General features: G+C 35.0%; 1 protein-coding gene across 4 annotated transcripts in view; it reads left to right on the forward strand.

Annotated features, from left to right (window-relative positions):
* LOC126825380 (non-neuronal cytoplasmic intermediate filament protein) overlaps positions 1 to 16,300 on the forward strand; it is a 191,938-nt gene that overhangs the window by 139,256 nt on the left and 36,382 nt on the right. For all 4 annotated transcript variants that reach the window (XM_050554987.2, XM_050554986.2, XM_050554990.2 and 1 more), the window contains exons 13-15: positions 5,963 to 6,026; positions 6,354 to 6,547; positions 6,939 to 7,036. In XM_050554987.2, coding sequence (XP_050410944.1) covers positions 5,963 to 6,026; positions 6,354 to 6,547; positions 6,939 to 7,036 — 356 coding nt within the window. The remainder of the gene's footprint in view (positions 1 to 5,962; positions 6,027 to 6,353; positions 6,548 to 6,938; positions 7,037 to 16,300) is intronic.

A 16,300-nucleotide genomic window follows, 5' to 3' on the forward strand; every position in this document is an offset into this window, starting at 1 on the left:
ATCATTTTGTCTACGATATCACCTTAGGTGGAAGTGGACGTAAAACTCCAAAAACGAACGGACGAAATGAATCATTCATCAGATTTATTTCTGCACTTTTGAACTTTATAATTATTATGACTGGCAGTGTCCTATGTGTGTAATAAATTCATTGGTGCCAATTAAGAAGCAGTTACTTGTGATTCCTGTGGTAAATGGACACATAAGACATGTAGAACACGTCCGACAAATTTCTTGTGTGCAATTAGGCTATTAATTAGGTTTATTGCCTCGAATTTTCTATGAGTTATGAAAATCCTTTTTTATTCACTTTGCATTTTGGTTTTACAGGTATTTCGAAAGCTGTCTATTTGAGGTCAGTCAAAACTGGGAGTGATCTACCATTCTTGTGTCGGGCATGCCAGGTGGAATCATTTAATTCATTACCAGATGTTGACACCCCCTTACCAGATGTTGACACCCCCCCCCCCCCCCATCGTCTCTACTTTACCAATTATGCCAGAAGCAACTCATGCTGCCCAACCTTCAACATCAAAAGCATCATCTACATCAAGGACAATTAGATCTTAACGGAAGCTGCAATTACATGTAACGTCATCCGAAACCCCACCGAGACCAAAAAGAGGGAAAAGACAAAAAGGGAAAACTGAGTCAACAAGGGAGAGGGTCAAAAGACTCAAAAAAGAAAAAAACTGAGGGACACAAGGTAAGAAAAAACTCTTTTTTTTAATAGTTGTAAAATATATACACAGAAACAGTAAGCAAGAATATTTATAAAAACAAATTTTTAAGATATAAAGAAATATTTTGTAAGCTCACAATGGATTATTATTCACACACTTTCTTGTAATTATATGACAAATATATATATGATCATTTCTGGTAATAATTATATAAAATATTTACACAGTATATGAGCCCAGAGATAATTATTTACAAATTGCAAACATAATTTTCAAAAAATTTCAGAAACTGGTAAGTGGATGGATGTAGGATACTTTTTTTGTCTGTGGCTAAAAAAATGCCTGCAGTTTTATTTGACATATCTGAAGAACTAAGAAACCAACAGCCAATCCAACCCCCATATCCAACCTCAACTGCACCAGATTGGTGTTCCTATGACAGATGTGGAGATATGCCAACAGATATTGAGAAGTTATGTTGCGGTACCAGACCAGAGAATTGTATTTCATTACGACCAGTAAGTGATTTTTTTCTGTAATAATATCCTTTGATATATTTCATCCACAAAAATTAATGTCATTGGCCTGGGTAGTACCGGCAGCAGGAAGTTCTGCAGCCTTCATTTCAGTCACTTTAAATGGGCTGGTTTACTGAAAATAGATTTTAAAAATAGTTATTATGCAAGAGCTAAATATGCCTATTGTAGGTCTTTCTTTAGGCCTGAAATGTTATACAAACTATTAATTAGACATTAATTAACGTATCCTGACCATAATCAACTCTCGATGTCAACGCTAGCCTGCGATATTTGTTGTATTATGATCCGATTTCCTGCATAACTTTCCTTCTCAATTTAACGATTAAATGGATAATCGAGACTTTAGTAATGATGACCGGGGCTATGCGGAACTTTCGATCACTTATTTCTCGGTTCATAGTGGATCAATTTGACTGAAATTTTCAGCTAATTGCCTTTACATTATCTAGTTTTTAACTATTATAGTGAGAACTGCCAACTCGTTATCTAATCTCGCATAATGTATCTTTAATTTAATTTTTTCAGTATTGTTTAGAGCCACAAGTTCTGGATCTTGCTAATGTATATAGAAACGGTGTACTAGCAATTGATATGGACGAAGACATTAATCGAAGGAGAAGACATGCAGCCTACAGACAATTTGTTATGTGGTGGTACAGGGAATAGAGTAGTAGTACCCTCCATTTGTGTTCTGAAAATATGATTATCGTTTCAAGACAGAAATGGCATGGGTTTTAATCCAAGGCGATTATTATGAAAATACTTACATTAAAATCTGGTTTTCTGTTTCTTGGCTGTCTCTGAAGTTGGTTCTGGCTGGGGTTTTGCAACTGTGCCTGCAATCTTTCGAGGACCATCCTGGTCTAGTGGTCATTTTTGCCTCGTTTTGCCTTTATCATCGAGTCTGGCCCTATAAAGATAGTAAATTCAAGACATCAAAATTGTTCCAGACATTTTTAATTTTTACAACACTTTATTTGATTCTATAGTAAAAAAAATGGCTACTTAACATGCTTCAAATTTTTCCACATTTTAGGGTAAGGGTTCTGGTATTTTTCAGAAAAGAGTATGTCAGAATGAAAATGTGCTTCTTGACAGTGCTCTAATTTATAGAGAGATAAATTAGCCTACGTATTTATGTACTATGTATACTACTGTAAAGTTGTAATTTAACTCATCTATCCAATCAAACTTACTATGGTACTTACTTTTCTTGAGTTATATCGTCTTGAAAGGGGCTAATTCCTACATAGTTCAGCTCTGAACGTAGGTCTCATTACACTCGGCCTCTACGTTCAGGAACTCTCCTATTGAATCCTTGTCGAAATTCCAATGGCTTCCCAGTCAATTTTACTGGGCAACTTTTTACTGCTAAACGGTCGTGTGTCAGTCTCTGTGAACGCCTGAACAATATAAATGAACATCTTAGTGAGAAAATAAGACCTTGCCTACCTCGCTAGAGTCAGTATGAGCGACACAACACACTGTTAAAAAAATACGTCTGTCTTCTAGCCGACTAGGCGGACTTCATTGCAAGGGTAATGCACAAATTTACGAACTCGGTCATATAAGATGAAACGAAATTAGGTAAGCCTAGCTAAATTACAATAATTTACAATCAAATTCTTTCAAAAATCCCAATTTTTTCCCCCAGGCTTAACTAATTCACCCGACGCTAACTTAAAGATTGAAATTCATAGTCAACGATTCGCATGAACCTGAACCAATTGCATACATGATACTACAGTCCCTGCAATCGTCAATAAAGAAGAATTGTTAGCAGAAGAATTGTACAGTCCATAATTGAAATCCAGGTCTATCAGTAACTAAGTAAAATATTCCTGTTAAAACCTTTACAAACTGATGACATGTATATAGATATTCAAGAAATATATGAATTGTTTGACAAGATGATACAAGTAATACATTTTCACCCTCTAAACTCAACCATCCGCGAGAAACTGGATGTTTATGGTTCCAATGGCAGCCATATTGGATTTAGACTAATTATTGGACGTATGACGTTACGACGTCCTGGTGATGTAATATAGCAATGTTTTTTTGATTCTTAGGTAGCACTTTCCTATCTCCCCGTAATACATTTATACCCTCCAAACTCATCCATTCCCGATATAGTGGAGTTTTAAAGTGCCAATGGCGGCCATATTGGATTTATGCTAATTTTTGGCTGTATGACATTATGACGTCACAAGGAGGTCGTCTGACAGTTTTTTTCTAGTTCTTTAGTAGCACTTTCCTATCTACTCGTAATACATTTACACCCTCCAAAGTCAACTTTTTCCGAGATATTGGAGTTTTAAGGTGCCAATGATGGCCATATTGGATTTATGCTAATTACTCGAAAACCTATCTGTTGCAATTTGTTCTAGGTGTCCACTCCATATGGCTTATCTTTACTCGACTATTGTGGGAATTGTAGAAATAAAATCTAGAGATAGTTAACTTGATTACCGAAAAATTAAGAACATTACGTATTCCAGTGCTATTGTTACAAAAATTGTGGGTATATATGGTAACTCTCTTATACACGACGATATTATACAGGTACTAGTGTAGCTAGCTGTGAAGTTAGTTATCCTTTAGTTATTCATTATTAAGATTTACTTCACAATTCTGCGGTCCGTAATGCCTTAAGAGATGGTCTAAAACCAATAAATGGGGGATATATGCTGTCGATAATTATATATTTATCTTCATATCGAAGTTATTGTATCGCAACTCATAATTATCCAGGTCAATGCGTTTTCTATAGAGCATGTGGTAATTACGTGTCAGCCACTGGAATGGTTTTTCTACGGCCAATTCAGCTATTTCGATTATTTAAGTAGCCAAAAGGGAATATTTAATTAATAAATAATTATCATAAGCCTTATTAATATTTCATTTTTAAGTCCAATGTATAATTTTTTGTGTACCCCATGCTGACAAAGTTGTATAGACACGTGAATCCACAATATCCTGAATAAAAAACATGAAATATGAATTTACTTTGCAAAGTTTTCGTGCGTTATCAAAAATGACCAGTAGTGAAAATTTTGAAGTGGAAGCCCTGCTTGAAACCCTTACAATGACCATACCAAAATCTATAGGATTATAAGTATTCATACACTGAGAACTGCTAAGGGGTCAATCTGTGCACAGCCCTTATATAATTCTTTGTCGCATTTGTTATTTGTATGTGTGTCGAAAGAAAATTAATTTTCCGGCTATTACTCGGTATTACCGCGTTAAAATTGTAAATAAGGTATGTTAATTAACAAGGGTGAAAAACTGTCTGAGAGGTGAATTAATTAATGCTAGGGATGAAAAACTGTGCGACGGTGCGTTTTCGGTAGAGGTGTGTTAATTAACCAACCGGTAAAAAATGAATGTCAATGTTGTGTATTGTTTAATTCGCGTGTTTTCTCGCTAGTTGCGATAACCGCACCAAAAGGAGTATAATCAAGGATCAACAGGCTTTATCTGACACGTATGTGTTAAATGAAAATTTGTGAAGTAAAACTGTTTTTTCAGTGCGATTTATCATTCGACCGTGTGTTTTACGCAGGTCTTTGTATAATTAAAGACAGGTCTTTAGATAGGCTTGTGTGCTCGCTACGATCTACGTTTCTCTTATGTGTCTTTTGTATTGTGTACAAAGTTGCATTTAATGAAATGAAAATATGGACCTTAATCCATCGTATATGGAAAGGTGAATGTAATGTCGTCTTTTATAAATACAGAGCAGTCAACACCCAATTTGAATATCCATGGGAAGATAGAGAGTGTATCCAGCAAAAAGAACTGAAATATATTTCTGCTTCATTACTAAAAAGACGCGCACTCACTGTTTCACATTTATTAAATTTATAAAAAGGTGCCACGATGCGTAAATAGTGCATCTTACCTTCAATAGCAATATCCATAAAACAGAAATCTCCATATTGATAAATAATACGGCACAACCAAGCGAACAGTGGTAATTCCCGCACAAATGATATATTTAAACTAAAATTACTTTATAACTTTTCACTAAATTTACATCCCATACAATCCAACGATCCTCATTCCAGAACTTGTAATTTATAATAGCCGTTTTTATGGAATTACAGAATTCTCCCGTGATCTAACATATCAAAGAAACACATACGCCCGATATAATCATTTTTCGAGACTTTGTAGTAATATTGGACTTCCTTGTTGTGTTTTCGTCGTGATCCTAGTATAAAACTACAGGTTAAATGGTTTCTGCAGCCTTATCATTAAGCTGATTGGCCTCGAAGGTCCCTCGATCTCAATAAATGATAGAGGCTCGGAATACCTGGGTAAGCTCTGATCAGTCTCATTCAACACCCTCTTTTATGACCCCCTAATTTCTGCAATTCTTAGATTGACCTTGACATTAATTTCCTTCCAAAAAATGGAATAAACCTCCCCATTTCCCAAGACCAGGGGGGGGGGGGAAATTACCTTATTTGGTCTACCAACCATATGTCATAAACAGGTAGAATTTGATGGGTATTTTATAATCATTTTAGACATTGTTTCATTTGATTAAACGCGCAATTTCACATATTGACCTTTGATTGATGGTTTGATTGAAGGCGCTGTCGATCCTGCTTCACTGTCGAGGGGGAACCACGGACTTGTCTTCTATTCTCAGTGATGTAGCACAAATCTCGCCATCAATATTCTTATATTAGCTCCTTTAAGTTGTAAGTTGGTATTTTATTTTTTTAGGGGAAGAAGAAAATCTGACAGAATTGCCTCTAGAGACAAAACAAGATCCAGTTTATTTAAGAAGGTATGAATCTTTAAAAATGATATAAGGATTTCAGCATTGTGCTACATACTAGAATGTCAAGTTCTTATAATGAAATTCCTGGTGTACTACTAGCTTGCACTTTAGAAATCTTTTTTAAATAGGAAGTGATGCCAGGTGTTCTACTTTGTTGTGGGCACTACAACGTTGCATTTGGGTTTATCTCTAATATTTCCAGAGTTAAGGTTAAATGCCAGGAGCTCATTTATTTAGCTGAAGATAGTCACTAACTCGAGCTGATTGGCTATTTATCAAAAGGATCTATTTGTTCTGCCATATTGACTTTTTATATTCATATTTTATACACAGAGAAAAGCAGCAACCACCTAGTCTGGTGCCACAGAAACATCCACATGGAACCAGTCCTGCTGTACCTACACACCCACATGGCACCAATCCTGTTGTTTTTACACATGATAATGGTGTTAAATCATACACACAGGGTGGTGTAGCTTCATATAGAACACCAACTAGATCACAATCTAGACCTGATGTCATTATGGGTAGTTATTTATATCTATTAATAAGAACAATTTTTATTTAATATCAACTGTTTTGTAATATTCAGTCAAAATTGTTGTTCAGATTAGATATTTCTGCATAGTATATGATTCAAAGTCCATAGATATTTAGGGATGTATAATGAAATATTGGTGAAATATGCAACCAGTAAGATGTAGATGTACTGTAATATCCTCTGAGTATTTCAGAATTTACTTTTGAGTATTCCTGGAGATGACATTAAAGATGTATTTGATCATGTGCAATTGAAGATATTGCTTGATAAACTGCAGTTTCAATGTCATCAGTGTTATTGTATGTAGATAAGAAACATCAGTTGTACTACAAATATTTTGTGATAATCTGAACAATATTATGTGTATAATTTTGTAGACGCCCCAGTGCAGAGAGTGGGAAGTTCTCCTGTTAGAAAATCTGCTTCTCAACAGCAACCTACTTTAAAAGGAAATGGAATATTGAATAACAAACCAGTAAGTAGTTATGTATGAAAAGGCACATTAACCCTTGTCGGTGCATGTTGTGAGAATCACATAACAGGTATCAAGGGGTCCATATGGACCCCAGTATAATTCAAAGTTTTTACGTACAGGTATATTTGAATTAAAAGGCAGCGGTTTAGTTTTTATTTGTATTCATATTTGACAACTGAAAAACAGCTAAATTATTATACAAAAACATTTTAGTGACATTTGGAAAAGAATTAATAATTCTCACAAAATGGCTACTTTGTGTACTATGTGATAAAGAGGTTAAATGGCAATTCGCGCTTGATACAAAAACCATTGAATATTTGGAATTCATCATTTAATTTTTGGTATTTGTAACATGCAGATGTTAAAAGAGAGAATACTCTGGCATACGCAATATGGTATCAGGCAGCAAAACCATTAGCGAAATCCCTACTGTGAGTTGTAAGTTAGGGGTCCGATTGGACCCCTTGTTCCCTTCAAGCGTTGGGCCTGATTTGCATGTAACAGAACTCTGCATGTGGGAAGCAGATGAATACCGAACTCTTCGCTACGTATAAAAATGTATAGTAGACAAAGTCACTAAATTTAAGAAAGCAGTGCCCAGTAGTTATTACAAAACACTATAAAACATGTGCATGGGGTCCACGGAGACCCCACGTGCACCGACAAGGGTTAATTGGTCTAAAGTTTACTCTTTAAACAGCATGCATACATTAAGGACACAGTATTCCAGATTATACCTCCTATTCCTGACTCAAGTTATGGTCAACTAAAGTTCACATTACTTTCTACTGATTACCTGCTGCCATCGTTATTATCAAATGAAGAATAAATTCTTTGTATCCATGAACATTGAGGCCATGATGGCATCATAGCTTTATTTCGTTTTAATGGTTTAAATTATTACATAAAGAAGTAGAACGATGTTTTTAACATATCTACTCAACAACTAGTTATAGTGTCTAGAATTTTGTTAATTGTTTATGGATGATTTCATTAATATAGCTCTCGCTTTTCATGCTTGGTGTGTTTTCATTTATTCAACAATGTCAGATTAAAATTTTGAGAATTTTATGAGCAGTCCTTTTTGCTGGTATATTTTGCCACACATTAATTAAAGCTGCTCTTTGGTAATATATAATTGAAATTAAAGATGGCAAAATAAAACTACATTTTTATGCTAAAATTTTCACCCCGATAGCAGCTCTTCAGGCATTTATTAAACAATAATTCAATTAACAATAGTCTAATGACGTCACAAAAAAACCGATACACATCAATATCTAAATTTTAACTCTTGTCACCCATCTCGTACAAAAGGAAACATCCCATATAACCTAGTGTAACCGGGTCTAATTCAATCAAAAGACGAGGCTGTTTAAATCTTTATTAAAAAACCCTGTAAAAATATACATACATTGAATTAATATCAATGACATTTAATAATTTAATTTATAATACATAAAATACACTTTAAAATACATCAAACATTACACTGTATTATATTATTATACTATATATTTAATTCTATACCGGTACTCATATCTTTACAGAAATAACTTTTATAATATCTCTAATTCTAATTATATAATACCTATATCAGGGATCGAATTTGACGGACGCAAACACGCAAAATGCGTGTTGATTTTGTAGACTGCGTGTTGCAAAATATGTCACACGAAAATAAATGCGTGGAACATTTTTTCGCTTATTGTTACTGAATAACATGATATCTTCTACGCAAAATCAAGACCATAATTATGACAAAAAACGGAAATTCTTTTGATTATTTTCCTTCCTTGCAAATTGTAAATAAAGCGATGTCTATATCTGGCGTTTTGTGACATCTGCGCATGCGTCAAGTATTCAGATTTCTTCATCAGACAGTCAGAATTCTTCAGTTTTTTCCGGAACTGATCGTTTTTATTGTGATAAAAATCTTATATTTTATCGGCTAGGAGTTTTCCTTTTGATGTTATTTACGATATTTTATTGCTTAAAATGATGAATAAATACTGTTATAAACTGCCGATACTGAGCTTTGTTTACGTCACGTGACTTCTCGCTCACTTTTCCACCCGTAGCATTATCAGTTTCTGTTCAATTTCTATTCATCTTGACAAATTGTTTATACCGATACTTTGATTTTCCAAAGGAATCATTGATTTTCAGATTGAAATAAATTTTAATAAAGCAGAAATATAAATAATGCCAACATTGCCAACTATATATTTTGAGAGTTCCGGTAGACTGATTAAGTGATTTAATCACTGATTCTGCGTTGGACGTGTCATGCATAGCTGTCCGTGATCCGAAAAATCGCTATTTGACTAAATCAATGGACACCTTTTGACATTGTACTTACATGTTGTATAGTTTAATTTACTTTCCTTTTATTATATAATGCATTGTCAAGAAGGTATACACTTGAATGAGAAAAAACGAGTTTTCAAGGGTAGCTATAAAAATGTGCACGGCCGAAAGAACACAATCTTTTCTATTATATTTTTTGTGCCTCCGTCATATGTAAATATTTTTGATTTAAATAAAATATTATAATTAATATTTTGAAAATTAAAATTGTAATATAACAACTTTTGCAAGTTTGTTAATTTTGTTTGTAAATTTGGTATTGTGTGCTAAAAATAATATTGACTAGAAATAATAATATTGACTAGAAAGTGTTAAGTGAATAGGCTACTCCAGGGGTATTTCCAACTTTTTATGCATGTTTATTTACATTTAAAAGATGATAAACTGAAGGTATTGACATTTCATAAAATATTGCGATAATTCCAGGAATATCGCCCAGCTCTAGTATTGAGGAAAGTTTTGGGTGTTCATTGTGTTTTATTAGCCATTGCTATTAGCTTTTTAATGAAATTGTAAGGAATATTTGTACACTCCAATGTATAACATAACTTGTACATGTAACCCAAAGATAATAAAAGTATTTTCATTAAAGAAAAAAATTGCCCCTTGAATTTCTTCAAAATCCTATTTTTGCTTGTACATTTGAAATCAACAAGCAAAATTTTGCTTGTGTGTTTTCAAATAAAGTTCTATCCCTGCCTATATATAAAATAACATACTCTGAAAGGGGTTTTAAAGATCTGTGTTGAAACAACACAACCATATAACACTCCAGCAGCTAGAAGGTATCCTATATAAACAAATGGTTCTATGATTATTCTATGCTAAAACTAAACTTAAACCAAACCTAATTACTAAATGATTATACTTATTGCTTAAGAGCTGTAGAATATGTATAAATTTATGAATTTTACTGTGTATGTAAAGAATAATATATGAAATAACTAATTTACACATCTTGCATTCACCACATCCCCAGACAATACCAATGATATTCAAAATCACATACTTTAATTCGATCAATGAAGACTTGACCAAAAATAGCTTCAGTAACTGTATCAACTTACAAACTTTGGCGCAAAATACAAGTTTAAGATTTAGAAGATAATCTTATGCATCTGACACATTCAAAATCCTAAGTTAGACTGATTTTGATTGTTACCCTGTAACCCAGGAAGTTGGGTTTGTTAGGAAAAGTATCCAATGAGGTGATAGTCACTGATGTTGTTACAAAGACCTGTCCAGAAGCTGAATGAACATTCAGTGACTATGAATATAAGGGTTCAAAGATCAGATGAAAGTGAAAGTTTGTTATTGTTTATTAAGCTGCTGTCAGTGTAGTGCAGTGTAGACTAAAACCTATTATATAATTTTAAAAACACCAAAATTCCACACTATCACACTAGCTAGATGAATTTGTACAATTGTGTCCAATCAAGATGTCAAAAGTTCAGAGACTACAGGAACTAAAAGGTTTCTTATTAAAACAAAGATATCCAGGCAAATTAATAGACGATGCTAACCAAAGAGCATTGAGTCTGGATCAAGCGTGTTAAGACAACCTAAAGTTCCTGTAAAGTCTGATAGAAGGAACATTGCTTTAGTTACTATACATTCAATCCGTCACAGGAAAATGGGAAATCTATCATTGAAAATTACATCCATATCCTTAAAAATAGCCAAACGATGGATAAAATATTGAGAAAAACAAATATAATCAATAGTCTACTAAAGCAACCTTCCAATCTAGCTAGGATTATAACATCTAAATATGGTTCAGTCGCTTCAATACCTGCAGTAGTTTAGAAATGTGGTAATTCAAATTGTAAAACCTGTGACATTATCATTGAGGAATCATCCATAAAAATTAATGATGATAATACATTTTATGTCAAACAAGCAACGAATTGCCAATTGAACTATGATGCTTAGGTTGAGAATGAACCTCCATCGACAGCACATACTTCAACCAAAATACAGGATGATTCCGCTCAGTGAGCATCTTAAAGTAGGTGGTGGGGGCAAATTTAGTGTTTTTCCTTTATAAAGACTTAATAGCAAAAACAACCACCTCTTGGAGGCAAAAGAAAGCTATTTTATTGAAAAGTACCACCCGAAACTTAATTCTAAATTCTAAATAAGAGAATAATTAAATAAAATAAAGACAGTTGTGGGATTGAAAAGTACCACCCGAAATACTAAATAAGAGAATAATTAAATTAAATAAAATAAAGAAAGTTGGGGGATTGAATATTTGTAGTCTGTAGGCTACGGAGTAACTACCCTTGCCTGTATAATAATTTTATCTTGTAACTATGACATTGTGACGTCATAGACTATTGTTAATTGAATCATTGTTTAATAAATGCCTGAAGAGTCGCTATCATGATGAAAATTTTAGCATAAAAATGTAGTTTTATTTTGCCATCTTTAATTTCAATATACTAAACAGCAGTGATGGGATTTCAAAAAATTTCTTGTCAGACATTTTTTCTGAAAATAAAGGGGCATAACTCTTATCGCTATTTAAGCAGACGGTTTCAGAACACAATTAAAAAAATCACGTGTCAACAAAATATTCAAACTGAAACGAAAGTAGAAATCTATGAAATGAATACGTGACAAATTTCACGTGTCTAATGTCCAAGAAAAGATGCTATTTTGATGGCATATTCTCGGATTTATATATTTTGAATGTGGTTTGTGTTTTTGAATAAAGAAATAAGTACACTGGGCAATGTTGACGAATATGTCGATTGGAATAGTGTAAGTACTTAATTGTTTTAGACGATAGCGAGTCGAATGCGATTATTTAGCAGAGGGTGTTGCTCGCTCGTTGTGGTAGAGCGACGAAATACAGTAATTTTGGAGGAATTTGAAACAGTACGGATCGGCAGTAGTCTGCACGCTTTCATTCTATCGTATTACGACATCACATAATTTTGTAGGAATATTACTGATATAAATTTGAATACCGTACGGAAATTAAATATGAAAAATAATGAGATGTACGAATTTGAATATTTTGTTGACACGTAATTTTTGTGTGTGGTCTAAAAACTGCCTGCTTAAATAACGATAAGAGTTACGTCCCTTTATTTTCGGTAAAATTTCGAAATCCCATCACTGCATTGACACCTGGAATCACACTCTCAGAAGAGCCTGGCGCAGTCCATCGGCTGTGTTTGGTATCTGTACGATGTTATTAAGTCTCCTCTGAATTTCATCCCAAAGATGTTCAATCGGCACTAAGGGCTGGTCATTGCATAATGTTGACACCGTTCTGCTGTAGAAAGTCCCAAGTAACTCTGGTAGTGTGGGCACGGGCGTTGTCAGACTGGAAAATGTTGTTTCGATGACATGCGAAATGTGGTATGACGCGGGGTCTTGAGAGCTTGATCGAAGTACCGCATTTCTGTGATGCCGCCTCCTCTCCCTGGACCAAGATTTTGGAACACCACAGAACCCACTCTCTGGTTCAGGCCGATTCCACCCCAAACCATTATGCTTGGACCTCCCCATGAGTCTCGTTCCATGACACATTGGTCAGAATAACGCTGGCCATGTCGATGCCATATTCTGGTCCTGCCATCTGCAATTGATATGCAATACCGACTCACGTCTGTGAACAGAGCAGTTCTCCGTTGCCTGTGTCAGCAGTTCTGGTGTTGTTGGGCAAATTGTAGACGTTCACGTCGATAGCAAGGGGTGAGGATCGGTCCACGGTAAGATCTACAGCAATGGATGTTCCCTCTGGTGAGACGTCGGCGCACCGTATCGGTACTGATGGGTCTTCCGTGTGTTCCCACTGTCTGAAGTGCTGTCTAACATGCCTGTGTGAAGGGATTCTGCACGTGCTGTTGCACAACATGGCGGTCTTGTCGCCTTGTGGTAAGCCTTGGTCTACCAGTTCGGGGGTGATCATTCCTGGTGTTGGTGGCCCGAAAGCGTAGCTGAAGCCTATAGATGGTCCGAACATTGACCTGGAAGTGATTGGCAACGGCTTGGGCAGTGTGGCCAGCGTCGAGTCTTCCAAGCACCTGGTTCCTCTGAGGTGTCGTGAGTCATGCCATGCTGTTGACGTTGTAGTGTGAATGATTCAACCAGGTATGGGGGTGCATTTTATAGGGCTGGTCCCGGTGAACAGCATGTGCAGCATGAGCTACATGAAAATCATGGAGAACACATTACCATGGAAGCAGGGATGTGCCCAGAAAAATATTCATGCCAGGCGGTAATCTTCAGCAGAAAATTATCGTGTTTTTTTCGATCGAAAACGCGCAATTTCATGAGTCCAGGGGTCAAAATTCATGACGGCACCGCGCCGTAGTATTTAGCGAAATTACCATAAAAAAATAAAAAAGAACTACAGCGGCATGTTTAGCCGTGGTAATTTATTTCAGAATATGACGACGGCAATTTGCCAATGTTGACACTGAAACCACTGTTGTATACCTGCATAATCCACGGCATAATCGAAAATAGGAATTTATTAATTATTGTTTTGTTTCTTTCCTGAGTTCTCGTGACTGTATTTTTCTATTCAAAACACAAGTCGGCATTCGTTCAGTCGTACCATGGAACGTACGATCCATTGTCATATGCCTACTCAGATGGTTGGAAGTCAGGTAGCACTAGCAACCAATTTTATAACTATTATATATTTCACACTGACCATCTACGCATGTTTTCACCTGTTTGTCACTAGTTTATAGCATTATGATTTATGAAGTATTTATTTCTAAATAAATATTCCCCCAAGTCATCTGACCTAATTCTACCGTAACGTCACATGCTGGTGAATGGAATGGAGATGCACACGGCTCGTTGACTAGTTTATTTAATCATTTAAATAGGTCAAAACAATTTCCAGAAATAACAGCTATGAATAATTTACTGGAAAATATCAAATCAAATAATTAGATCGGGAAAATATATCATATAAATTAATATAATATAATTTTTAGCGTAAATAAAGACGTGACATGAGAAAGGAATTCCAGGGGGCGTTACATGTCCGCCGCACGAAGTTCATGTAATATAATGTCATGCACATGTGTGAAATCGTTTTTTGATAATCAAATTACAGTATTACGGATATTTTATAATCGGAATTCAACACCTCAACGGTGAAGTATTCATTTAAAACGCTAGTTTGGTACCATGATACTTATATTTGGTGGAATTTACGTGGATACGGATTATAGAATTGCGCGAATCTATAAAAATAGTTTAAATAGCAAAAATAGTTGTCTGCTAGTGCTTTTTTTAAACAATAACGGTGCAGTAGGCTAGTTTAACCAGACATGCTAGTTACATCACACTGATGTGACCAGTTAAAAGAGTCTAAATATCAGATAACTCTGTGCGTCAAATAAGAAATATTTCGTCGAAAATGAACGTTATATTTAGATATCTATGATACGAGGCCAGTTTGACGCAAGTCAAAATAATTTATTCAATTTATGAGGTTAAAAGCAACAAATAAAAACGCTTTTACCAATTTAGATTATCTTTATTTACAAGAAAATGGAGGTGGCGTGGGCAGAAATCTGCTTCAAGATATTTTTGCCGGGCGGACAATATTGGTGCCACCCGGTAATTGTAATAGTTGGCACATTCCTGTGGAAGTCGGGTTGCATTTTTTGAAAATATTTCCTGGGTTCAATTCTGTGTTTGGGAAGGAGCCGTATTGCTCATGTAAAGTTGGAGATGTGGTCACTAATATACAATAAAAACATTTGGCAAGTTTTATGCAATGCGTCTATCCAGAGTATTATACAAACCTGACGTTTCTTTTGCTGCTTAGTATATAGATATACTCTTCAAAAAAAGTAGGGGATATTGAAATGCAAATACCTATGCAGGAAGTTGTGATATGACATGCTTTGAGAGTATGTTCACAGATGAAGAACTTATCGCCCCAACAGAACAACTGAGCTGCATGTGTGACACGCAATAGCACCATACACGTGGGAGGGGTTCATTGTCAACCCCTGCCGCTTGCTGGTTTATCCTATCCATGGTTGCTTTCCTATCGGTTCTTGCATAAGATTTACTGTTTAGCGTATCTTTGCTTTAGTGTGTTACGCCAACCGACAACACTGCAAGAATTGGCTGTGGCACTGCAAGAGGAGTGGGTCTGATTGCCCCAAATCGTGATTGGACGGTTGATTAGGAGCATGCCATGACGAATTACTGAATGTCTGAGGATTGGTGGAGCAATTACTCATTATTAAGACAAAAATCAAAAACGTCCATTTTGACAGTGTATCTCTTTGCGAGTGAAATGGGTACATCATATAAGCCGCCCATATGAACTGTTTATGTTCATGTGTAGGCAATTGGCCTGTTATTAACATACAATGGTTACCTCTAATAAAAGCAGCAGTGCATTTCCACATTTTTGTATTGTTTCTGAATATCTCCTACTTTTTTTTGAAAATTATTTATATGGTGAAGGGGATTTTTGATTTATCTGACTCCAGTTATTTCTTGATAGTCTTTATACATAAAACTATTCTTTGTGCCTAACGTTATGTACATCAGCATTTTTAATTAATTCTCCCAAACATATTATTTAATTGCACAACCTTAAATTATTTCATAATGTTTATATGAATATATGATTATCGAGTATCATTTATCAGGGTTGCATACTTGATAATTTAGCCTACGGTACATTTTCGGATTCATTCAGATATGTGTCATTCGGTTCTTAAAGATACATTCCTGCATACAAACTTTGTGATTTGATGATATATTTGGACTAAAAACATATTCAAAGTAACCAATCTATCAAAAATTTGCTTTAATTCCCTCTCAAAACTTTGTATTCGCTGGGAATACCTATAGCTTATAAGCAAGCTGTTTTTAGACGCAATGTCTGTC

The sequence above is a fragment of the Patella vulgata genome, chromosome 6 (assembly GCF_932274485.2).
Source record: "Patella vulgata chromosome 6, xgPatVulg1.2, whole genome shotgun sequence".
NCBI lineage: Eukaryota > Metazoa > Mollusca > Gastropoda > Patellidae > Patella > Patella vulgata.